The 24,926-nt window shown below is 43.6% G+C and overlaps 1 protein-coding gene across 4 annotated transcripts in view; it reads left to right on the plus strand.

Moving 5' to 3' along the window:
• The window catches only part of LOC122932660 (acetylserotonin O-methyltransferase-like), a 196,467-nt gene that overhangs the window by 64,728 nt on the left and 106,813 nt on the right, over positions 1–24,926 (plus strand). For all 4 annotated transcript variants that reach the window (XM_044287202.1, XM_044287203.1, XM_044287201.1 and 1 more), the window contains exons 2-3: positions 2,360–2,534; positions 11,241–11,370. In XM_044287202.1, the coding sequence (XP_044143137.1) occupies positions 2,468–2,534; positions 11,241–11,370 (197 nt within the window). In that variant the 5' untranslated portion in view covers positions 2,360–2,467. The remainder of the gene's footprint in view (positions 1–2,359; positions 2,535–11,240; positions 11,371–24,926) is intronic.

The raw sequence follows: 24,926 nt of genomic DNA on the forward strand, positions 1-24,926 counted from the left end.
TCCATCACCGCTTCCACCTACACTGCCTCCTCAACCTCCTACTCCATATGGACCTCGTCCTCCTAGATGAAGATTATTATTTTATGTTATTTAAAGTCATTTCCCTATCCACATTTATTTGCAGAGCACTTCCCATGATCTTAACCACATTTTCGCTGGCATTTGCAGCCCTCTAGCCCCTTCCATGATATTTTTACAGCCATTTTAGTGCTCAAAAGTTCGAGTCCCCATTGACTTCAATGGGGTTCGAGTTCGTGTCCCGAACTCAAACTTTTTTGTGAAGTTCGGCTGAACCCGTCAAACCCGAACATCCAGGTGTCCGCTCAAGTCTACTTAAAACGCAACGCAGTGCATCTGGATACAATGCGTATTTCATGCAGCCCCATTCATTTCTATGGGGCCAGCATTGCGTGGAAAATTCTGAATATACAGGTCCTTCTCAGAAAAATTAGCATATTGTGATAAAGTTCATTATTTTCTGTAATGTACTGATAAACATTAGACTTTCATATATTTTAGATTCATTACACACCAACTGAAGTAGTTCAAGCCTTTTATTGTTTTAATATTGATGATTTTGGCATACAGCTCATGAAAACCCAAATTTCCTATCTAAAAAAATTAGCATATTTCATCCGACCAATAAAAGAAAAGTGTTTTTAATACAAAAAAAGTCAACCTTCAAATAATTATGTTCAGTTATGCACTCAATACTTGGTCGGGAATCCTTTTGCAGAAATGACTGCTTCAATGCGGCGTGGCATGGAGGCAATCAGCCTGTGGCACTGCTGAGGTGTTATGGAGGCCCAGGATGCTTCGATAGCGGCCTTAAGCTCATCCAGAGTGTTGGGTCTTGCGTCTCTCAACTTTCTCTTCCCAATATCCCACAGATTCTCTATGGGGTTCAGGTCAGGAGAGTTGGCAGGCTAATTGAGCACAGTAATACCATGGTCAGTAAACCATTTACCAGTGGTTTTGGCACTGTGAGCAGGTGCCAGGTCGTGCTGAAAAATGAAATCTTCATCTCCATAAAGCTTTTCAGCAGATGGAAGCATGAAGTGCTCCAAAATCTCCTGATAGCTAGCTGCATTGACCCTGCCCTTGATAAAACACAGTGGACCAACACCAGCAGCTGACATGGCACCCCAGACCATCACTGACTGTGGGTAGTTGACACTGGACTTCAGGCATTTTGGCATTTCCCTCTCCCCAGTCTTCCTCCAGACTCTGGCACCTTGATTTCCGAATGACATGCAACAGTCCAGTGCTGCTTCTCTGTAGCCCAGGTCAGGCGCTTCTGCCGCTGTTTCTGGTTCAAAAGTGGCTTGACCTGGGGAATGCGGCACCTGTAGCCCATTTCCTGCACACGCCTGTAGACCGTGGCTCTGGATGTTTCTACTCCAGACTCAGTCCACTGCTTCCGCAGGTCCCCCAAGGTCTGGAATCGGTCCTTCTCCACAATCTTCCTCAGGGTCCGGTCACCTCTTCTCGTTGTGCAGCGTTTTCTGCCACACTTTTTCCGTCCCACAGACTTCCCACTGAGGTGCCTTGATACAGCACTCTGGGAACAGCCTATTCGTTCAGAAATTTCTTTCTGTGTCTTACCCTCTTGCTTGAGGGTGTCAATGATGGCCTTCTGGACAGCAGTCAGGTCGGCAGTCTTACCCATGATTGCGGTTTTGAGTAATGAACCAGGCTGGGAGTTTTTAAAAGCCTCAGGAATCTTTTGCAGGTGTTTAGAGTTAATTAGTTGATTCAGATGATTAGGTTAATAGCTCGTTTAGAGAACCTTTTCATGATATGCTAATTTTTTGAGATAGGAATTTGGGGTTTTCATGAGCTGTATGCCAAAATCATCAATATTAAAACAATAAAAGGCTTGAACTACTTCAGTTGGTGTGTAATGAATCTAAAATATATGCAAGTCTAATGTTTATCAGTACATTACAGAAAATAATGAACTTTATCACAATATGCTAATTTTTTGAGAAGGACCTGTAGAACATGCTGCGATTTTCACACAACACACAAGTGATGCGTGAAAAACAATGCTCATGTACACAGACCCATTTAAATGAATAGGTCCGGATTCAGTGCGGGTGCAATGCGTTCACGTCATGCATTGCACCTGCGTGAATAACTCGCTCGTGTGAAATGGGGCTAAAAGTCACCCTTTTTTTATTTGGTATACAGCCTCGATTCTAAGCCAATAATTTATACTATGATAGTATTGGAGAGTCCCAGTGTTGCACCATACAGTGATTACAGTCTTTGTGCAATCATTGCAGTGTATAGTGTGTTTGTTTTTAATTTTTTCTGCTTTTTATTAAAAATTATATTGTTGCTTTTTTTCCTGTAGACCTTATTTACAGCATGTGAACTGGGAGTTTTTGATTTACTACATGAAGTACAAGAACCACTTTCAGCAGCAACCATTACTACTCGCTTGAGCACCACTGAAGATGGAATGGAGTGCTTGCTTGATGCCTGTGTTGGACTGAAGCTTTTGAAAGTTGACTTAAGAAATAATGAAGGTAACTTAATTTCAAGAATCAGTTTCTAATTGGTGTCTACAAATGGTGGTACCAGTTTTTCACTTTGTTATCATCAGAAGTTTTCTTAATGGGTGTGAACAGCTGACCTGATTGCACATGGTAAAGCAACTAGATGATAATTAGAGATGAGCAAATCTTTAAAAAATTTGATTTGCCGGATCACCAATTTTTTGGGGGAAATTTTTGTTTGATTCAAATTTATTTGCGGCAAATTACGTTAAAAACGGCTATTTCCTGGCTGCACGGAGCCTTTATAGTAGTGTAGAATACTGTGCCTTGCAGTAACATGCATAGGGAGTCTGCTTTAGTAGTAAAAAATACTGTGAATCCGTATGATATGCCGATGACAGGCGTCGCTCTTAGAATCGTCGCTCTTAGAATCACAGCACACTTCACTTATTTGGGCAGTCACGGGGCCAAAACTGACCAAATAACCCAAGTATTAACTCAGCCTTACAGGTCGATCTTAGCTCCAAGAAGTAGCGCACTCCTTTTACACTGTCTGCAGCTGATTCCACATAGATGCCTACAGAGCCTGTTCTAGTAAATGCTTATACAAGTAGGTCCTCCCCAACCAAGTGGAGATGGTGTCAGCAGTAACTTTGTGTTAACATCACTGATTATTTTGCCCTTCCTCTGATCCGTCAGAACAATAACCCACAACAAACGGATCCTGTGTGTGGAGCATCTACCATCCCTCGGTCAGCATTTTGTCACTAATCCATCAGTACTGCTGATGCCAAAAAAAACAGGAGTGGATCCAAAACAGATGACACGTGAACGGAAAATTTGCATGTCTTCTGTGTTTTGTACCCACTCCTGTTTTTCACTACCAAATCATAAGCCAAGTCTGATGGAACCATACAGGCATTACAGCTGCTACACAGAGAGGATGTGCTGTGCATCCCATTTTTCCTTCCTTCTGACAGATCAGAAGAAGGTTCAAATAAATGATGTCAGCCAGGCCGAAAGGTAAAATAGTGGCCCAGTCATGAGGTGGGAAGGGTGGAAACAGCATGAGAAGTCCACAGAGTGGCCATCTGACATAGTGGTGAAGTAGAAGTAGCATAAGGATACCACAGAGTGGCCCAATGAGTGTGGAGGTGGCGGCAGCATCAGGGGGCCAGATGACAAAGCGTGGAGGTGGCGGCAGCAACAGCATAAGGAGGAGACCACAGAGTGTCACAATGAAAGTGTGGAGGTGGCAGCAGCATCAGGAGGCCACAGAGTGGCAAGGTGACATAGTGTGGAGGTGGCAGCAGCATCAGGAGGCCATAGAGTGGCAATGTGACATAGTGTGAAGGTGGAAGCAGCATCTGAAGAACACTGAGTGGCAAGGGGACATAGTGTGGAGGCTGGTGGCAATACCAGTATCAGCTAAAGATGGTGGGTGAAAGAAGGATCATGGCTGATCCACGCCTGATTCATCTTGATAAAGGTCAGTCTCTCCAGATTTTGGACAGGCAAATTCTTCTTGGGGTAACTATGGCCCCCACTGCACTAAACACCCGTTCTGATGCCACACTACTGGCCGGGCAGGACAGCTTTTCCAGCTAAAACTCTGCCCGTTGTGGCCACAAATCCAGTTTGGCTGCCCAGTGGTACAGCGGATCTTCAATGATAGAAGGCAGGGTGCACTGCAAGTTTGCCACCACCTGCTGGTTCAGATTCTGCTCCAGGTTTAGATTCTGCTGCCGGTGAGTAGTTTCTTCACTATGTGGGTGAAGAAAGCTGCTCATCAGCGACTCTAGACTAAGGCTGCTGCTGATGGAGCTGGTACTGCTCCTGCCACCCCACCCCTCCCCAGCAGTCATGACAGTGGAACGTGAGTGCAGAGGGCCCCCCCCCCCCGTTAAGACCTGCGAGAGGATGGATGATGGTGCAGATACGCAGCTACCAACTGACTACATAGGATGTCTCTATAGTAGTTCAGTTTGTCCTCCCTCTCAGCGGCTGTAAAAAAGGCCCCCATTTTGGGCCGGTAGCGAGGGTCTTACAAGGTGGAGAGCCAGAAGTCATCCCTCTGCTGAATGGTGACAATTCGGCTGTCACTACCCAAGCAAGTGAGCATGCAGCAGGCCATTTGTGCAAGTGACTCAGAGGGACTCCTTGCATTCATCTCCACTGCATACTGCCACTGTGTGTCTGGGTCCTCTGCCTCATTATCTCCTCTGTATCTCCTCTGGCTGGTTCTGCTCCTCCTCTCCTGTCACTTGTGTAGAAAAGCCACCCATTTCGCTACATATTGCTTGTGCTCCCATGCCCTCCTACTCCTCCAGTTCAGCCCCCACGTGGCTCATGTGGTCGTGAGATCTAGGGGCCATGTCTCCAGTCTCCTGACCAGCCATATTTACTAGCATCTGTTCCAGGACATGAAGCACTGAAATGACATTGTTCATCCCGTAGACTGACAAATAACGTGACCTGCTCAAATGGTCTGAGCAAATGGCAGGTGTCATGCATGAGCTGCCACTGGCTGATCAAGGTTACACAGGGGAGTACTCCTGTCCGCTTGGACCGTCAGGAAATTGTTTATGGCCTTTCTATGTTCTTACAGTCGGTCCAACATATGGAGGGTGGAATTCTAATGGGTGGAAATGTCGCATATCAGCCTATGTTGGGGGATGCCGTTCTGCCGCTGTAGCTCAAGGAGGGTGTGCTTTGCAGTGTACGAGTGGCTGAAGTGCATTCAAAGTTTGCAGGACATCTTTAGGATGTCTTGCAGATAGGTGGAAGACTTTAGGAACCACTTAACAACCAGATTGAACACGTGTGCCATGCAGGGCGCATGGCTCAGTTCTCCTTGATGCAGCGCCGACACAATGTTCTTCCTGTTGTCAGTCACCATGGTTCCAATTTTGAGTTGTCACGGAGAAAGCCAGGATTCCATTTCTTGATGACGAACACGGAGCAGTTTCTCCCCTGGGTGACTCAGTTTGCCCAGGCAAACTAGGTGCAGAACCGTGTGACACTGCCATGCCCTGCACATGTGGTATGCTCGAGGGGCACTGTGAATTGTCCCTGAAGTGGAGGCCGAGGACACGGTGGAGGATGAGGAGGCAAAGGCGGAAATTGTCATAGGACCAACGGCGTGACAACGTGGAGGCGGAAGCGGCGTCACCTGGCCAAGTTGCTGGTATGGCTGTGCAGGAACCACATTCACCCAGTGGGCCGTAAAGGACATGTATTGTCACTGACCGTAGTTACACCTCCACGCGTCGGCGCTGCTGTGCACTTTGACAGACACCCACAGGCTCAAAGAGTGGCCCACCTTCTATTCTACGGCTTGGGACTCTCCACCTCAGCTCGGCACAAGCCATTACTTCTATTAAAGGTGCAGAGTCCACCACTTGGAAAGGAAGGGACTGGAGCATGTTCAGCTTAGGCAGCAACAGTGGGGACCTTCATCCTTGGGCTGATCTGGTTACTGTCGTCAGACCGGTGGGTGGCGGACGTTGCTACCTCCTCTTCCTTATCGGATGTCAAGAATGGCTCCGCATCGGTAAGGTCTGGGAATGGATGGGAAAATAATTCCTCTGACTCATGTGGAGGGGATATGGTGGTGGTGGATTTGGGGGTGCACATAGCTAATAGTGAGGAGGATGCAAATACAGAGGATGCAGAAGAGGAAGGGTGAGTGAGCCACTCAACCAACTCTGGTGCATCCTTTGAAGTAATCGCATGCGCCTTCTCCAACTTCCCACCTAGGCTCTGGCTTGGTGCACCTGCCCGACCCCTACCACCCTTTCTGAACGGCCTGCCTCTTGCTCTGCCTGTCATTTTCAAAATTACCCTGTGCCTAAGTCCCTAGAGAAGAGCAGTATTTGTGGAAGCAGGTATATGGCAGGCCTCAATCAATGTTTGGTGGAAGCAGGTATATCTAACACCTTTATCAGTCTTTTGTGGAAGCAGGTATAACACACTCCTCAATCAGTTTTTTTTTGGGGGGGGCAACTAGTATATCACACCCGTTGCAATTAGTTGTTCTAATAGCATTTGTCCCTCTATATAGCTGCGGTATCGCAGCAGAACTGCACACAACTGCTGCAAAGTTCAAATGCACTAAATAGAAAGTATATTATAGGTATATCACACCCCTGCCTCAATCAGTTTTTTGGGGGGCAACTAGAATATCTGACCCGTTGCAATTAATTGCCCCAATAGCGTTTGTCCCTCTATATAGCTGCGGAATCGCAGCAGAACCGCACGCAACTGCTGCACAGTTCAAATGCACTATATAGAAAGTATATTATAGGTATATCACACCCCTGCCTCAATAATGTTTTTGGGGGGCAACTGGTAAATCACAACTGTTGCAATTAGTTGTTCCAATAGCGTTTGTCCCTCTATATAGCTGTGGTATCGCCGCAGAACCGCACACAACTGCTGCACAGTACAAATGCACTATAATATACTTTCTATGTTATATAGTATATTATAAGTATATCACACCCCTCTGTATATCACACCTATCGATAGCACACCTATACCAGTCCTTAAAAGGACTTTTGTGGCACTATTAGCTCGTGTTTGATGTCCCTAACAGCCTGTCCCTGCTCCACAAAGCAACCTCTCCCTACACTGACAAAATACAGAATGGAAAATAGCAGCCAGATCGGATTCTGTTATAGGGTGGGGGGTGTGTCCATGTGCTCAAACGTCTCATTTGGCTGTCCTGTCCCACCTGATGGATGTCATGGGTCAAAGTTCTGCGCAATGCAAAAGAATATGGCCGCGCGCAAACATCTCCGCATGTTCGGCGGATCTCAAACGCTCAGAGTTCGCTGCGAACTGACCACCGGGTGAACCGCAAGGCCATCACTATTGCCCACTGTATATATGAAGTTTCCATATATGACAATGTAAAATCACATACATATGTAAGACATGCCTATATCTATGGTATACAGTAATATGGCTGACAGAGATACGGGGAGGGGGAGTCTTCTTAGGCTGAGTTCACACGGGCGGGATTTCCACGCGGGTGCAATGCGGGAGGTGAACGCATTGCACCCGCACTGAATCTGGACCCATTCATTTATATGGGGCTGTGCACATGAGCTGTGATTTTCACGCATCATGCACTATATTGTGCATTTATAACGCAACGCAGGCCCCATAGGAGTTAATGGGGCTGAGTGAAAATCGCAGGCATCTGCAAGCAAGTGCAGATGCAGTGCGCTTTTCACGCATGGTTGCTAGGTGACAGTCTATTCACTGTATTATTTTCCCTTATAACATGGTTATAAGGGAAAATAATAGCATTCTGAATACAGAATGCTTAGTAGGTGGTCAATTGAGGGTTAAAAAATAAATAAAAAATTAACTCACCTTCTCCTCTTGATCGCGTAGTTCCTGTTCACTTATTTACTTCTTTAATGATGAACTACCGGCTAGGACCTGTGGTGACGTCAGATCACATGCTCCAATAGCATGGTCCATCACACCAAACCCAAACCTGAACTTCTGTGAAGAAGTTCGGGTCTGGGTACCACAGTCAGTTTTTTTATCACGCGCGTGCAAAACACATTGCACCCGCGCGATAAAAATTGAACATCGGAACGCAATTGCAGTCAAAACTGACTGCAATTGCGTACCTAATCACGCGGGTTTGCCGCAATACACCGGGACGCATCCGGACCTAATCCGGACACGCCCGTGTGAACCCAGCGTTACTCTCACTCTATTGGGGGTTGAAGCTGAAGGAAGAAGATGGAAGACACATATAAAGCCTCAGAAGGAAGTTCTACCCTTCAGAAATGATATTTTAGGGACATACAGTACAGACCAAAAGTTTGGACACACCTTCGCATTCAAAGAGTTTTCTTTATTTTCATGACTAGGAAAATTGTAGATTCACACTGAAGGCATCCAAACTATGAATTAACACATGTGGAATTATAAACATAACAAAAAAGTGTGAAACTACTGAAAATATGTCATATTCTAGGTTCTTCAAAGTAGCCACCTTTTGCTTTGATTACTACCTTGCACACTCTTGGCATTCTCTTGTTGAGCTTCAAGAGGTAGTCACCTGAAATGGTTTTCACTTCACAGGTGTGCCCTGTCAGGTTTAATAAGTGGGATTTCTTGCCTTATAAATGGGGTTGGGACCATCAGTTGCATTGTGGAGAAGTCAGGTGGATACACAGCTGATAGTCCTACTGAATAGACTGTTAGAAATTGTATTATGGCAAGAAAAAAAGCAGCAAAGTAAAGACAAACGAGTGGCCATCATTACTTTAAGAAATGAAGGTCAGTCTGTCCGAAAAATTGGGAATACTTTGAAAGTGTCCCCAAGTGCAGTCACAAAAACCATCAAGCGCTATAACTGGCTCACATGCGTACCGCCCCAGGAAAGTAAGACCAAGAGTCACCTTTGCCGCTGAGGATAAGTTAATCTGAGTCACCAGCCTCAGAAATCACAGGTTAAGAGCAGCTCAGATCAGAGACCAGGTCAATACCACACAGAGTTCTAGCAGCAGACACATCTCTAGAACAACTGTTAAGAGGAGACTGTGAATCAGGCCTTCATGGTAGAATATCTGCTAGGAAACCACTGCTAAGGACAGGCAACAAGCAGAAGAGACTTGTTTGGGCTAAAGAACACGAGGAATAGACATTAGACCAGTGGAAATCTGTGCTTTGGTCTGATGAGTCCAAATTTGAGATCTTTGGTTCCAACCACCGTGTCTTTGTGCAACGCAGAAAAGGTGAACGGATAGACTCTACATGCCTGGTTCCCACCGTGAAGCATGGAGGAGGAGGTGTGATGGTGACACTGTTGGGGATTTATTCAAAATTGAAGGCATACTGAACCAGCATGGCTACCACAGCATCTTGCAGCGGCATGCTATTCCATCCGGTTTGCGTTTAGTTGGACCATCATTTATTTTTCAACAGGACAATGACTCCAAACACACCTCCAGGCTGTGTAAGGGCTATTTGACCATGAAGGAGAGTGATGGGGTGCTGCGCCAGATGACCTGGCCTCCACAGTTACCGGACCTGAACCCAATCGAGATGGTCTGGGGTGAGCTGGACCGCAGAGTGAAGGCAAAAGGGCCAACAAGTGCTAAGCATCTCTGGGAACTCCTTCAAGACTGTTGGAAGACCATTTCAGGTGACTACCTCTTGAAGCTCATCAAGAGAATGCCAAGAATGTGCAAAGCAGTAATAAAAGCAAAATTTGGCTACTTTGAAGAACCTAGAATATTACATATTTTCAGTTGTTTCACAATTTTTTGTTATGTATATAATTCCACATGTGTTAATTCATAGTTTTGATGCCTTCAGTATGAATCTACAATTTTCATAGTCATATAAATAAAGAAAACTCTTTGAATGAGAAGGTGTGTCCAAACTTTTGGTCTGTACTGTACATACTCACATATGGACAATAGTCTGTGCAAGATTTTATCTAAATTTGTCTTGTAACCAATCATCTTTTATGAAGACTAAAAATAGATCACATTATTCATTTTTATATAAATTTTGTTGAATCCTGGTAAATGAGTCTTCCTAGTATTCTTTACTCAAAATAACACATACACTAAATTTGGAAAGGATATCCAATTTTTTTATATTTTACCACATTTTTTGCAGTCGGGAAGGGATTTAAAACTGTCTATGTGTCTATTATGTATGATTCATAGTAAATCTTGGTTATTGTGTACTGTACTTCAGGTTATGCATTATAATATTTTTTCATATAATACGATCATAGCTGCAATATTTATACAATTGGTATTTATATGACACATGCAATCTTTAAATGCAGGTGTGTGATAAGGATGCAGTGGCTTTGGTTTGGGGTAGCTCCAAATCTACGTATTATCCCCCAGGCACCGTCGAGGTGTCACCACGTGTTGCTGCTCTCCAGAAGGTTGAGGCGTGGTGCACCCAATGGGAAATAAGTCCAGAGAGTCAGGGTCTGCCATAAAACAGTGTGGTTCTTTACTGGAGGAATTCAGTACCCTGGCCAAAGACGGGAGGCCCACAGTCTGTAGTCCAGGTGGCTCCTTGGTTACAAGGCTGATGACCCATGGTTTGTGGCTTAGCGTCCCCATATCGGTTTCTTCTTCTTTTGGTCACTCATGCAGACTGGTAGAGTCTCCTCTTCTAAGCAGTGAGAACACACTGCTCTTCTAAGCACTGCAGATTCCTACGGGCTCTGACTGCTCTCCTTATATACATTTTCTGACTAAACTAGAACATTTTTAGTGGGAGCGTTGGAGTCTCTCATAGATAGACCTAGAGCTTCAATGATACTCAATGGCAATGACACAGAAAACAGGTTTTCAGACATAGCTAAACCAGACATTTAAAAGGTCAGTCTGTCTGGTTTTGGTGGTAAACAAGTCTGGCTTTTTCCCTCCAAAACATCATGGTAGCTATAGAAAATTACCAGCTTCTTATTCAAAGTCCCAAAAGTCTCTCAGTATTCATTAACCCTTTCAACAGAGCCTAGCAAATATAGTATAAATGAACAGGATATATATCACAACATATAAAATGCAGTTACACAGTATTATACAGTGAAAGTTAACCCTTTCAAGTGAAATAAAGTAAGAAGCTTACAACTTTGCATAGGGGAAATAGGCAAATGTCCACAAATATCCTGACTTCAAAGTACCCCTGCTGCAGCACACTACAAGGATAATTAATGTTATTTTTTCTTTTAAGGTTTTTATTCCAATACTGATGTGTCTTCGATGTACTTGGTCAAGTCCAGTCCTAGGACCCTTTATTACATGATAATGTTTTATTCTAAAACCCTATATAAGTGCTATAATTTCTTACCAGAAGCTGTAAGGTAAGGTCTGTTCAAATATACTACAGATTATAGATAGTATTGCACATTTAAAGGTTAGTCTGGGTTCTAGATATTGATGACCTGCTTGATCGGGTATTGATGAAAAATGGAGGTCATCTGTCATCCCCCACTGGTCATCTGTTCTCAGCATATACTTGTGTTGGACACTTTAATCCACTCTGGCCATGCTAAGTTCCTCAGCTTCTGCTCTCTGTCCTCCCTCCTCTGTGTTTATTTCTAGTGTCAGCAGCTGCTCAGTACAGCTGCTCAATGTCAGACCCCCATCATAATCATATTGATGACGTATCCTGAGGATACCTAATCAATATCTAGAACCTGGACAACCTATATTGTATGTCATGTTACTCACTTGCTGGAATCAAACTACTGCCCTCTGGCTCTCTTCTTTCGCCATCATGTTGGATTGCCACGGTGATGACATAATCCTGTCTGGATATTTGAGCCAATAGGCTGTGCCTATTGACTCAGGAAGTCTAAGTCATCCCTGTCCATCAGAATATCTAGCACTCCAACTAGAACAACATCTTAACTATGTTATTGCACTCTGCACAATCCACTCTGCTATATCTACTGAACTTCCACAACTCTGCTATTCTCCTCTGCTATATCGGCTATGCCACATCGACTATGGCACCCTGCTGCATGAACTCTGCTTTTCCAGTCCTCTGTTCAGCTACTGTATCAGCTCTACAGTTGCACTTCTTCAGCTCTCCAGGTCTGCTTTCCTACTCTGCTGCACCAGTGCCACCTATAAGTTTATGATGTCTTTTTTTCACACAAGAGGATCCATCTCATCAGGTGAAAAACTTAACAGAATCAGGAGTCCATGGATACCAAAGATGCAAGCGTCATCTATGCCATTACTGTTTGACCGCAAAAAATTGGCTTAATTGCTGTCTTAACTTAATTTAAGTCAAAGAGTGGTATTCCAGGCTTTACGTAATCTCTTGGAGCAGATTGATATCCAGGGTTCTGATACAGCAGGATGTCTCACTGGGTAGTCGTTCCCATGTAGACTACCTCAAACTCAAGTTGAAGCAGGGAAACTCCAGGCTAAAGATGAGCCAACCAGTTCATAACCAACTGGGTTAATTACAAAATTTTGGACAGCAGAAGAACCCAAACTTTTTCAGGTTCATTTTGGACAAATCCATTAAAGCGGCACATAGTGACATTTTACTGCACATGTTGCTGGGAAAAAGACAGTCCAGATAAAAAGTTTAAGACCACTTGAAAAAATGGCAAAAAAACATATTTAGCATGACTGGATCTTAGCAAGGTTCCAAGTAGAGCTTCAACATGCAACAAGAAGAAATGGGAGTGAGACAAAACATTTTTTTTAGCATTTCATTTAATGAAAACAACGAATAAACTGAAACAGGCTGTTTTTTAGCTGATCAAAAGTTTAGGACCACACCTCCAAAAAAAAACTAAACCCCCCCAAAACATAAATCCAACTTCCAAACATAAACTTAGTAATGAGTAGTTCCGCCAATATTGTTTATCACTTCAAAAATTTGTTTCGGCATGCTTGATGCAAGCGTTTCCATGAGGTGAGTGGGAACATTTCTCCAAGTAGTGAAGACGGCAGCACGAAGGCCATCTACTGTCTGGAACTGTTGTCCATTTTTGTAAACATCCCTTGCCATCCATCCCCAAAGGTTCTCAATTGGATTTAGATCAGGGGAACACGCAGGATGGGCCAAAAGAGTGATGTTATTCTCCTGGAAGAAGTTCCTTGTCCTGCGGGCATTATGTACTGTAGCTTTGTTGTGTTGAAAAACCCAGTCGTTACCACACAGACAAGGGCCCTCAGTCATGAGTAATGCTCTCTGCAACATCTGTGCCGTTTGACACCCCTGCACTTCCTGAAGCTCCATTGTTGCACTGAAGGAAAAAGCCCCCCAGACCAATATGGCACCCCCTCCACTGTGGCGCGTAGAAAACATCTCAGGTGGGATCTGCTTGTCATGCCAGTAACGTTGGAAACCATCAGGACCATCAAGGTTAAAAAAAATTCTCATCAGAAAATAAAACTTTCTTCCACCTTTTAATGTCCCATGTTTGGTGCTCTCTTGCAAAGTCCAAACGAGCAGTTCTGTGGCGTTCAAGGAGACGAGGTCTTTTGAAGACGTTTTTTGTTTTTGAAGCCCTTCAGTCTCAGATGCCATCTGATGGTTATGGGGCTGCAGTCAGCACCATTAAGGTCCTTAATTTGGGTCGAGGATCGTCTAGTCTCTTGACGGACAGCCAATTGGATCCTCCGACTCAGTGCTGATGACATTTTTTTGGGTCTTCCACTTGACTATTTTGTTCCATAACCCCCAGGATCATTTAAGAAATTCCAAATGACTGTCTTACTGCGTCCCACCTCAGCAGCAATGGCGCGCTGTGAAAGACCCTGCTTATGCAGTACAACAACCTAACCACGTTCAAAAAGGGAGAGTTATTTTGCCTTTGCCATCACAACGTGTGACTACCTGACAGAAAATGACAATGAATCCCCATCTTTGCACAGATTTGGCCTTTTAACCGCCTCCGGACCGCCTAACGCAGGATTGCATTCCGGAGGCGATTCGTTCCTCCTTGACGCGCCGGCGCATCATCTCGCAAGACGCGTGATTTCCTGTGAACGCGCGCACACAGGAGCGCACGTTCACAGGATCGGAAGGTAAACGAATGCATCTACAGCCTGCCAGCGGCGATCTTTTTTTTTAACCCTTGAAAGGTATATCAGACGCTGTTTTGATAACAGCGTCTGATATACCTGCTACCTGGTCCTCTGGTGGTCCCTTTTGCTTGGATCGACCACCAGAGACTTTTATTTCTCTCACCCAGCATAGGTATATGTAAAAAGACACCCCAAAACACATTGCCCAACTTCTCCTGAGTACGGCGATACCACATGTGTGACACTTTTTTGCAGCCTAGGTGGGCAAAGGGGCTCAAATTCTAAAGAGCACCTTTAGGATTTCACAGGACATTTTTGACACATTTGGATTTCAAACTACTTCTCACGCATTAGGGCCCCTAAAATGCCAGGGCAGTATAAATACCCCACAAGTGACCCCATTTTGGAAAGAAGTTACCCCAAGGTATCTTGTTAAGATCCAGCCATGCTAAATATGATTTTTTGAAATTTTTTAAGTGGTCTTAAACTTTTGAACAGGACTGTACTAGGGAGGAAGGATGCTCAAATTACCCTGAGAGGAAGTAAGGGGAGGGCTTGCCCTGATTTGCTCCCAGGCTGACAGACAGCCTGGATGAGCCAATCAGTGCTGCAGCAGTTAGTGAGGTGCCCTAGTAGAACAAGCAGATTATTTTGTGTTGGGCTGTGAATGAGGGTGGATGGATCTTAAAGTGTCTGCCGGAAAAAAACATCTTAGGGGGTCAGGGACAGTCAAAAGTTACAATAAAGCTTCTATTCTACTGCCAGGGAGAGTGAAGGAGTGTGTAGAATAGGGACAGACAGGGAAAGCTGTCAGCCAGGGAGTGAGAAGTGAGGAGCTGAGGCTGTGTGTACGTTCTAGCACAACTGCAGCTGCTGCAAACCTCAAAAGCGGCAATCTGCAAATACATTACTTTTATTTTTCCCCTATTTTAGCAGAAATGCATTTTTGGGGGGGGGGGAGGGGATGGGGTGAGAAGTGGAATAAGCGCAAAACTGTACAACACTTGTTTTGCCTTTGCAACTTAAGGAGTGTTTTGCACGGTAAGAGTAGCTCAAGTGCATGCACTGTTTCCTTTTTACAGTTCAGTGGAAGATGTACTAAGCAATTTAGACAGCACTCCAAAATTTGCTTAGTTGATTTTTATTTGTTAATTCGGACATGGTGGTTAGTTATTCTGACTGGTTTGGGAGCACATTGTGGTATGTTCCTAGCTCCACCTCTTGGAACTATAATAAGTATTACGCAATTTAGACAGCACTCCAAAATTTGCTTAGTTCATTTTTATTTGTTTAGCCGGACATGGTGGTTCATTAAACGTTTCGGGCAGAGAGAATGCCATTCATCAGGCTGGTTGTTGGTACACATCGGGGTGGAGCTAGGAACATACCACGACATGCACCCAAACCAGTCAGAATAGACAGAGTTCTGTAATCACTGCGAGATTCCAGTGGAAGACGTACATCATGCTGGGCACATGGATCAACCCTCCCTGATGCAGCGTAGACAAAATATTCTTCCCATTATCAGTAAGCATGGTTTCTATCTCCAGTTGAAAAGGAGACAGCCAATGTTTGATTTCTTTAATAATGACGCCACGCATTTCCTCCCTGGTGTGGCTCAGTTCACCATGGCTGACAAGGTGCAGAACTGCGTGACAATGCTTTGCTTTGCATAGGTGATATGATGGAGGATCACTGTGAACTGTACCTAGAGGAGAGGATGAGGACAAGGTGGAGGATGAGGAGGCATGACATTGGCAAAGAAATCCCATGATTGCAATGTGGAGATGGTACTACCATCACCTGCCCAAGTTGCTGGTGTGCCTGACCCAGAACAACATTTACCAAGTGGGCTGTGAACAAAATATATTGTCCTTGACCATAGTTGCAACTCCATACCTTAGCAATGGCGTGAACTCAGACACTGAGAGGCCCAATGACTGTGCCACCCTCTCCTCAACATATGTGTGCAGGGCTGGTACACCCTTTTGGAGGAGGTAATGTCGGCTTGGAACTCTCCACGTTGGGTGGGCACATTGGGTGGGCATCAGTTCTCTGAAATGTGCAGAGTCAACTAAATGAAAAGGGTGGGACTATAGTAGCAGCAAATTGATCAGGTGCATATTTGGCTTCTATGCCATTGGATAAGTACATGAATACTGTTGTCTTTTTGCAATCGACTCGGTGATCGATTGCTGTTGAAACAACTGATGAGGAATAGGAGGAGCATCAGGAGCAATAGACTATATCGAAGTTGATGGGAAGGAACGTCAGCTTCCTTCTGCTGACATTATGAAGCCCTAACTGCTGAAAAAGGGGTGTTGGCCAGTTGGAGATGTAGCTGCATCAGCGGTAACACTAAATTAGTGACACGGTTTTCCCACGCCACTTTACGGTGATGCTCCATGTGTTGACACAGGGAAGTCATGCCAACATTGGCACCTTGGCCACACCTCACCTTCTGCCAACACACATCCTGCATATCACCATATAAAAATTCTCACACTGACGAGTATGGCATTTCCCCTCTACCAATGCGTGATGCCTGCCACTGCTTTTTTGAACCCATGCACTGCTAGTGTGCTTGTCACATGTAGTCTCCCGAGTAGCAGATGTTGTGCCCCTTCAATGTTTAATCCCCTACTGTCAACACTATTAGCGTAAAGCATCTACCACCACTACTACCACTACTACTACTATTACTCCTACTACCTATAGACAGACAACCTATTGCCTTGTGTTTTGTGTGGGCAGGCATTATGACCCTGTCAAGGCATAATTTTTGGACGTTTGGTTCCCCAAGCCACATTTTTTTTGTTTTATCCCATAACACAGTGTATGTTTGAACATCATCTGCCCTCGATAAGTGACAATTTTGGAAGCTTGATGATGCAGTGTATTTTTAAACACACTGTTTGTTAACGCCGTGCATTTACACATAGCTATGTATGTCAGTATCACTCAGACATGATTTACTAGTGCTGTCCTTGTGTTTAAGGGAGGGAAAAAGACAAAATTAACAAAAAGAAAGGGTATGACACTAGAGGGTATTATATACCAATTTTCAGAGCAATTAAAGCCACTTTGGTTCGGTCCAAATCGATTTGGGCCTGAATTGAACTTTTTGAAAAAATTCTGTGAACCTGAACCAAACCGAATCTCAAGTAGTTCACTTATCTCTGCTCCGGACCCTAAGTCAAAATGGGGATCACCTTGGGTCTTGCGCTACCCTCCACCAATGATATACTTTTGCCAATGTTACAATTGTACACAAATTTTTCTCTTCTTCGAGTCATTCCATTGTTAGACTTTTTTCTGGCCAATAGGCTAAATATTCCATTGTGTCCTCTTTAGACACCATTAATACTTCCACAATTACACGGTCTTATTCGACTTTGTTCTAATAAGTTGAACAGCTCCCACTTGGAGTAACATTTTGATGACATTTTTGGGGGGTTCTTCCTAATTTTAGCACTAAGGTGCTTCTGGGACAGACATGGCTCAAAATGCAGTCCCCAGTCAACAAATCAAATTACCCGATGAGATCCAGGTTATTTTCAATGCTGTATCAAAAGCATTCTTCATCCTTCTATCCTGTCTCTCAGTTCTGTCTCCATGAATTCTGGCATTCCTCCTAAAGGCCCTGTTCAATTGAGCAGACAATTGTTGGGAAGGAAGAATTCCTTCCCAGAAACCGTCTGCTTGTCAGTGAAGACTGATGCATTTACATACAGCGATCTCCTCCACAGAATGGGGAGAAACCATTTCTAATATCATCGCTCTTCCCCATACAGATAAATGGTCTGCTAATTTAGGTGACTGCACAAATGATCTTATTACCCGTTGGATGAGAATTTTGCACCTTTCCTAAGAACGCTTGCTACCGATTATCTGCCTGATGCTTGACCAATGTAATGGGGCCAGAAAATTGGCCTAGATTATAGCAGAGACCTAGGTTAGCTCCCTTGCTGATCTAGATTTCTGCGTTATCGCATGGATCTGCAAAGATTCGTCAGTCGGTTGAGGCATGCATCAATTGCAGTGCATCTAAGGAAAGCAGGGGAGAGATGGAGATTGGCGTGTAAAACGTCAGTGTTTATAAGTGTCCAGCTAAATGTGTGGTTTGTAACAGTTTACTGTGTGATTTGTGTGATAAAGTGATTTTTATATTATACTAGCAGAAGGACCCGGCTTCGCATGGGTATATTTCATCGATTTCATTTTATGTTTCCGTGTGTCGTAATTTTTTTTTAACAGTTTCCTCCATAACAGTGACCTCTACAGTGCCTGCCCCTTTAACTGTGACCGCCCCTTTAACTGTAACTTTCACAGTGGCCCCCCCTTTAACTGTGACTTTCACAGGGACTGCCCCTTTAACAGAGACCGCCCCTTTAACAGTGACCGCCCCCTTAACAGTGACTTTCATAGTGGCCGCCATTTTAACTGTGACTTTCACAGTGACCACCCCTTTAACTGTGACTTTCACAGTGACCGCCCCTTTAACTGTGACTTTCACAGTGACCGCCCCTTTAACTGTGACTTTCACTGTGACCGCCCCTTTAACTGTGACTTTCACTGTGACTGCCCCTTTAACTGTGACTTTCACAGTGATCGCCCCTTCAAGCAGTTAAGAAATATGGCTGGGTTGTTATGGAAACCTGGAGTTAAACTGTGTTTATGGTAGTTGGGATTTGAAGAGAAAAACTTGCAAGCTTGTATTTTGGGGGGATCATTTTTTGGGAATATATCATGAACGGTACGTCCTAGAGAGCTGAGACCCGATCTTAAACCTTCCCGGACACCTGATATACCTGTGTGCCAAATTTGGTGAAGATCGGTTCAGTCGTTTGGTCGCACATAAAGAACGTCTAGACAGACAGACATTCATTTTTATATATATAAGATATGGATATTTCTATTTAATGACTATTGCGGAAGGGGTTAACTCTGACTATATAATGGATTTACTAATAGTGATGGACGAACATCTGCCGGGACGATGCACGAACGCAATCAAATGTTCGCGAACCGCAAGTTTGCGGCAGGTCTCATTCATTTTAATGGCAGGTGAACCTGAAAAACCTTCAGCTCATATTTGCAGCCAATAAATAATTATTAGAAGTGCAAAAATAGTCCCACAACATGGACAGTGACATACCAGATGTATTATTCGAATTTGCGATCTACATTCATTATTTTTTTCAATGCAAAATATCGGCAATATAATTTTCACGTACGCGCATGCGCAAATGTACTAAACAGTTCCCAAATGCACTATAAAAAAAGTATATTGGTATATAACACCCTGCTTCAATCAGTTTTTTTGGGGGGGCGACTGGTATATCACACCAGTAGAAATGATTTGTTCTAATAACACTTGTCCCTCTATATACCTGCAGTATCGCAGCAGAACCGCACACAACTGCCACACAATACAAATGCACTACAGTATACTTTCTAACATAGGAAGTATATTATAACATTGTACAAGGAAGGCAATCCATTAGAATATACATAAAGATAAAACGTAACCTTTAATAATGTTACCATGAGGGTCCATTCACACGTCCGTAAGTGTTTTGCGGATCCGCAAAACACGGACACCGGCAATGTGCATTCCGCAAATGGCGGACCGCATATTGCCAGCACTATAATAGAAAATGCCTAATCTTGTCTGCAATTGCGGACAAGAATAGGACATGTTCTTTTTTTTGCGGAAACGGAAGCACGGATGCGAAAGTGCGGATCCGCAAATGCGGATGCGGACAGCACATTCTGGCCCCTTTGAAAATGAATGGGACTTCACCCGTTCCGCAAAATTGCAGAACGAATGCAGACCGATTTTGCGGACGTGTGAATGGAAAAGATATCCCTCAAAATGAAAATAAATTAAATTATTAAAATTAACCAAAAAGCATAGATGTGGTAGTCCATAGAGCAACCCCGTCCGCCTGTCCCTGCTCCACACAGCAACCTCTCCCTACACTGGCAAAACACTGAATGTAAATTGGTTGCCAGATCAGCTTTTTTTATAAGGTAGAGGGTGTGCCCATGTTATGAAACATCTCAATTGGCTGTCCTGTACCACCTGATGGATGTGTCATGGATCAAAGTTCTTCACAATGCAAAAGAATATGGCAGGCGCGAATATCTCCATATGTTCGGCGAATCGCGAGCACGCAAAGTTCGCTGCAAAACGACCGCCGGGCGAACCGCAATGCAATCTCTATTTACTAATCTGTGCTGATCATGTCCCAAAAGAAGCTGGAAGGAGACAAAACCCTGGGTTGCTCTAGATCATGGATGTCAAACTCATGGCCCTCCAGATGTTGCAAAACTACAACTCCCATCATTCCCTGATAGCTGTAGTATGCCCAGGCATGATGGGAGTTGTAGTTTTGCAACAGCTGGAGGGCCACGAGTTTGACATCCCTGCTCTAGATGGTCAGCGTGCAGCATGCCATCTTATTGAAGCACTTTATAATGCTCTTTTGTGAGTATATGATCAATGATATATCTTTCAAACATTTCCATGCGGTCTGCACAGTGGCATAGCTATAGGGGTTGCAGTGGTCATCCTTGCCAGAAGTGCACTGCCAATTATGGTATCTTTCAATTTATAAGACGTAGTCATAGTGTGTCATATAAAGCGAATACTAATGAGCGCTTTCATTAGCTATGCCCCTGGGTCAGCACAATGTCCTCTCTTTCTCTTCAAGCTTGATTAACTGACAGAGTCTGCCATCTGGAGTCAGCTGAAGAAAAGTCAATTTGGATGGTCTGGATATTGGCTGCACTCTGAATTGGGACATAGCAGAATAATTTTTTATGTGTATGTTGGGTAGTGATGAGTCAATATTGGCTACTCTGTGTCTCATTCTTTTTCCAAATGTAGCATCCCCGGAGTACATGTGGTTTTAATACATTTTGGGGATATATCATGTCCTCTGAAGCATTACAGATGGATCACAGCAATCCTGAACTGACCACAAGCTGTAGGCCTTAACACTCTGCAGAGGTTTCTTGGCTTCACCTGTTATTGCTGGCAGTTCATCTAAATCACTCTCAACTGGTGACAAACCTAACAGCTCTCACCCATAAAGGGGCATATTTTCGCAATTGGCCAGATTCCACAGTGTAAACCTTTTAACCTTCTTAAACATCTTCCAGGTTGGAGTATTTTGCTTTCACAACAGTCAAAGTTAAGAACTATCTTTGTAGCTTCTCTTCCAAAAAATCTACTGCTGCAGAGAAGAATTATTCCATCAGTAACCGAGAATTCGTTTCTGTTAAACACGGCTAAGGGCTCATGCAGACAACCGGATACTAACCGTGTGTGTTCCGCATTTTGAGGAACAGAACAGCCAGCCCTTTGATAAAAATGCCTATTCTTGTACAATTGCGGACATTAATAGAACATGTTCTATTGTTTTCTTATTTTGTGGGGCTACAGAATGTGCTGTCCGCATTTTTTGCAGCACCATTGAACTGAATTGCGGAACGGATGCAGACACAAATATACAGTCGTCCGAATGAGCCCTTAGAGAAATAGTCATGTCCTGGAAGGAGCTAAACTTCCAATCATAATCTATACCTTCAATCAACTCATGGACTGAATCCTAAGTGTGATGTGCACTCTTCTGTCATTTTGACTTAATTTTCATCTACCATTGTGGTAGAAAAAACTGCTGTTTCTAAATCCTTTAATCCTACTGATATCTATGAGGAGCTGCCGAATCAGAAAATTGATCCGGATTACATAAACGTATACACCCTAATCCTAAAATCTCTCTCCGAGATAGTGTTTGTCTCTTTACAAAAAATTACACCTGGAAGAAACGTTTCCCACAATTTAGAAGTCCCTTCAAATGTACTAAATGAGTTGTCCAGGCAGCCCCTCTGAGATGAGCATCGGAGCATTTCATGCTCCTATGCTCTCCCTTGCCCTGCGCTGAGTAGTGCAGGGCAAGGGCTTTTTTGTTTACAAATCTACACTGCTAGGCAGAGGCTTCCACCTAGCAGTGTCCCTGGTGTTGTCACCGGCACTAATGGGCCACCAACTGGGTTTTACATTTCATTTTCCAAAGGAGCTCTGAAAGATGAAAGGTGGAATCTGATGTTTTTTTTAGGGCCACTAAACCAGTGTTCCTTTACAACAGTTTTGATAAATGACAAGAAGTCACTTGTCCCTAAGAAAAATATCAAGGACAGGCTGAGATTCTACAGGAAGTACACTGATTGGACTGAACAGGACTGATTAACATGAATGGTTTTCCTCATTAATTTAATACTTAACTTTTAATAAACCATTTAAAAATAAGCCCAAAAATAATGAAAGAATATATACAACCAAAGGGTGATTCTTGTGCGCCTATTAAAAAGTAATGGTCTTACCACTACTGTAGAGAGGTTTTTGGATAGGAGTGGGTGGATGGTCAGAGGGGTCCCCCACAGAGCCAGGTCACTTACCCTAGTGTGCCACTACTTGGCCTGAAGTGCTCTGTTCTAGTGTTGATCACAAATATTCTAATCACAAATTTTTATCGCGAAGATGTAGACTATAGTGCTATATATTTGTATTTGCGAATATTCTAGATTTTTTTTCATCAGTAACCTCCCTTCTTGGTTGTGGGCCAATGAGAAGGCTGCTATATCTTTGTTTGAGCTTAGCAACATCCCTAGCAACCAATAAAATAATTGTCTACCCCTTTACTATATGAGACTCCCCAGCAGCCATTTTCTGCTGTTGCTTTTGCAGTTCTGAGAGAGAGAAGGAACATTGCTGTGCCAGTGCTTTCATATAGATCCTATTCCTTATCCAGTTACATTAGATAGTTGCTTATCTCATATAATAATACAGATAGTGGGAGATAGTCATTGTAGGTTAGATAGTGATAGAGTGTAGGTTCCAGTGCAGGGTGTTAGGTAGTGTGATAGGAATTACTGTTTCTCTGCTGTCCATACATACATGCTACAGACATAGTGCTGTGATGTCACAACAATACTTAGTGCACCAATCAGTAATATCTACTCAGACCTGATAAAATGTGAAGTTGCATGTATTGCGCAAAAAATATGAGCATCATTAATGCCGATTTGCGCAATTGCAAAAATAATGACTGGAGATTACGAATTCTAGAATTAGCTAATTAATTGTGAATATTATGCAAAAAATTTGCGAAATATCGCTAAAATCAATATTGCCTATGCCGCTCGTCACTACTCTGTACACCCAGGTAGCGATCCCTAGTCACTTCCTAGGACTCCCTATGTATGCCCTGGTGTGGTAAATCCCAGCTCTGTAAGGGGGTCACCAAGGATGCACATTAGGGAAAGAAGTATTATTCTCCAGCGGTGTTCCGATGAATTTCAATGGGTGGTATAGCCCAAAACATCAGGGGGCGATTGGTAAGATGAGTACAACCCTGGTATGCTATCCCATAGGGCTGTAAGAGTGGTGCCTCCCAGAGCGTATGGCTACTAAACCAATAGGAATAGGGGCTGCAGTGCGTATGGCACGTACAGTCCTTGTATCTGATGTGGAATATTTAACCATGTGAGATCAACTATGCCCTTTCAGATAGGATAAGAATATAGGTGTGGCATTTTGTATGTCAGGCAACTGATTCCGTTAACAGTCCAGATGGTGCCGACCCTTATTATGTCATCAGATCCTACGGAATGTAGGGGGTGGGTGAAGGTCTTCCTGGCAGATACAGGCTAAACACACCTCGATGTATTCCCCATTGCATGCATAACAATGACTTAATCAAGATTTATGCTTGGAGCACGTTTATTCAGCGCAATGGAGATAATAAAATGCCACCGCTGAAGGCACTCACAGGAGCCTTTTCGGCAGGATGGATAATAAAGAATAAAAGTGGCCTGAGGAATAATTTGATCAGATAGTGACCGGATATCATTACAATTCGATGGTATACCTCATAGAGCATGATACCCATATACTGGACTGGATACAATTATTTTCTCTGAGGCTCTTTTCACACTGTTTGGGATATCGTCCTTAGAAGAAAAGATGAGGGCTACCATGAGTCATGTGTCATGTCCCCACATTCATGTGTGGTTCTGCTTCTTATCCAAGTGAGTGGATCCACTGACAATTTTGAAGACCACTGCCATGAATAAAGAATGGTATCAGAACATCCTCCAAGAGCAACTTGGAATATACACTTACAAGGAGAACATTAACATAATGTGAATAGTTCCTAAAGAAAGCAAGTTTTTAAATATATTTTCTTAAATTCCTTGATAAGGAAAATGTAATGTAAGGGTCCATTTACATGTCCGCAAAATGGGTCTGCATCCGCTCCACAATTTTGCAGAACGGGTGCAGACCCATTTATTTTCAATGGTCCTGGAATGTGCTGTCCGCTTCTGCATTTGCGGATCCACATTTTCGCATCTGTGCTTCCGTTTCCACAAAAAAATAGAACATGTCCTATTCTTGTATATATAAATATATAGATTTCCCTTCAAAATAGATAAATGTATATATAAATATATAGAGGGTGAGCCGTCCTACTACCAAATTCCATATCCTATTCTTGTCCGCAATTGCAGACAAGATTAGGCATTTTCTATTAGAGTGCCGGCAAAACACTTACGGATATGTGAATGGACCCTAAATGTAATGTTATATGTAAATGTAATATTTTTGAAGTTTAAGGTCATCAATACCAGATTGGCAGGGGTCTGACACCTAGCATCTCTGTCAAACTGCTGTTTGAAGAGTACCTTGGCTCCTCACAGCTTACCAATCACAGTGCCTTCCATTGCATAACAGCTCAGTCCCATTCACTTGAATGGGGCTGAGCTGTGCCTAGGTCTTGTGACTGATGAACGT

Source organism: Bufo gargarizans, chromosome 3 (genome assembly GCF_014858855.1).
Source record: "Bufo gargarizans isolate SCDJY-AF-19 chromosome 3, ASM1485885v1, whole genome shotgun sequence".
In the NCBI taxonomy this organism is placed as follows: Eukaryota; Metazoa; Chordata; class Amphibia; order Anura; family Bufonidae; genus Bufo; species Bufo gargarizans.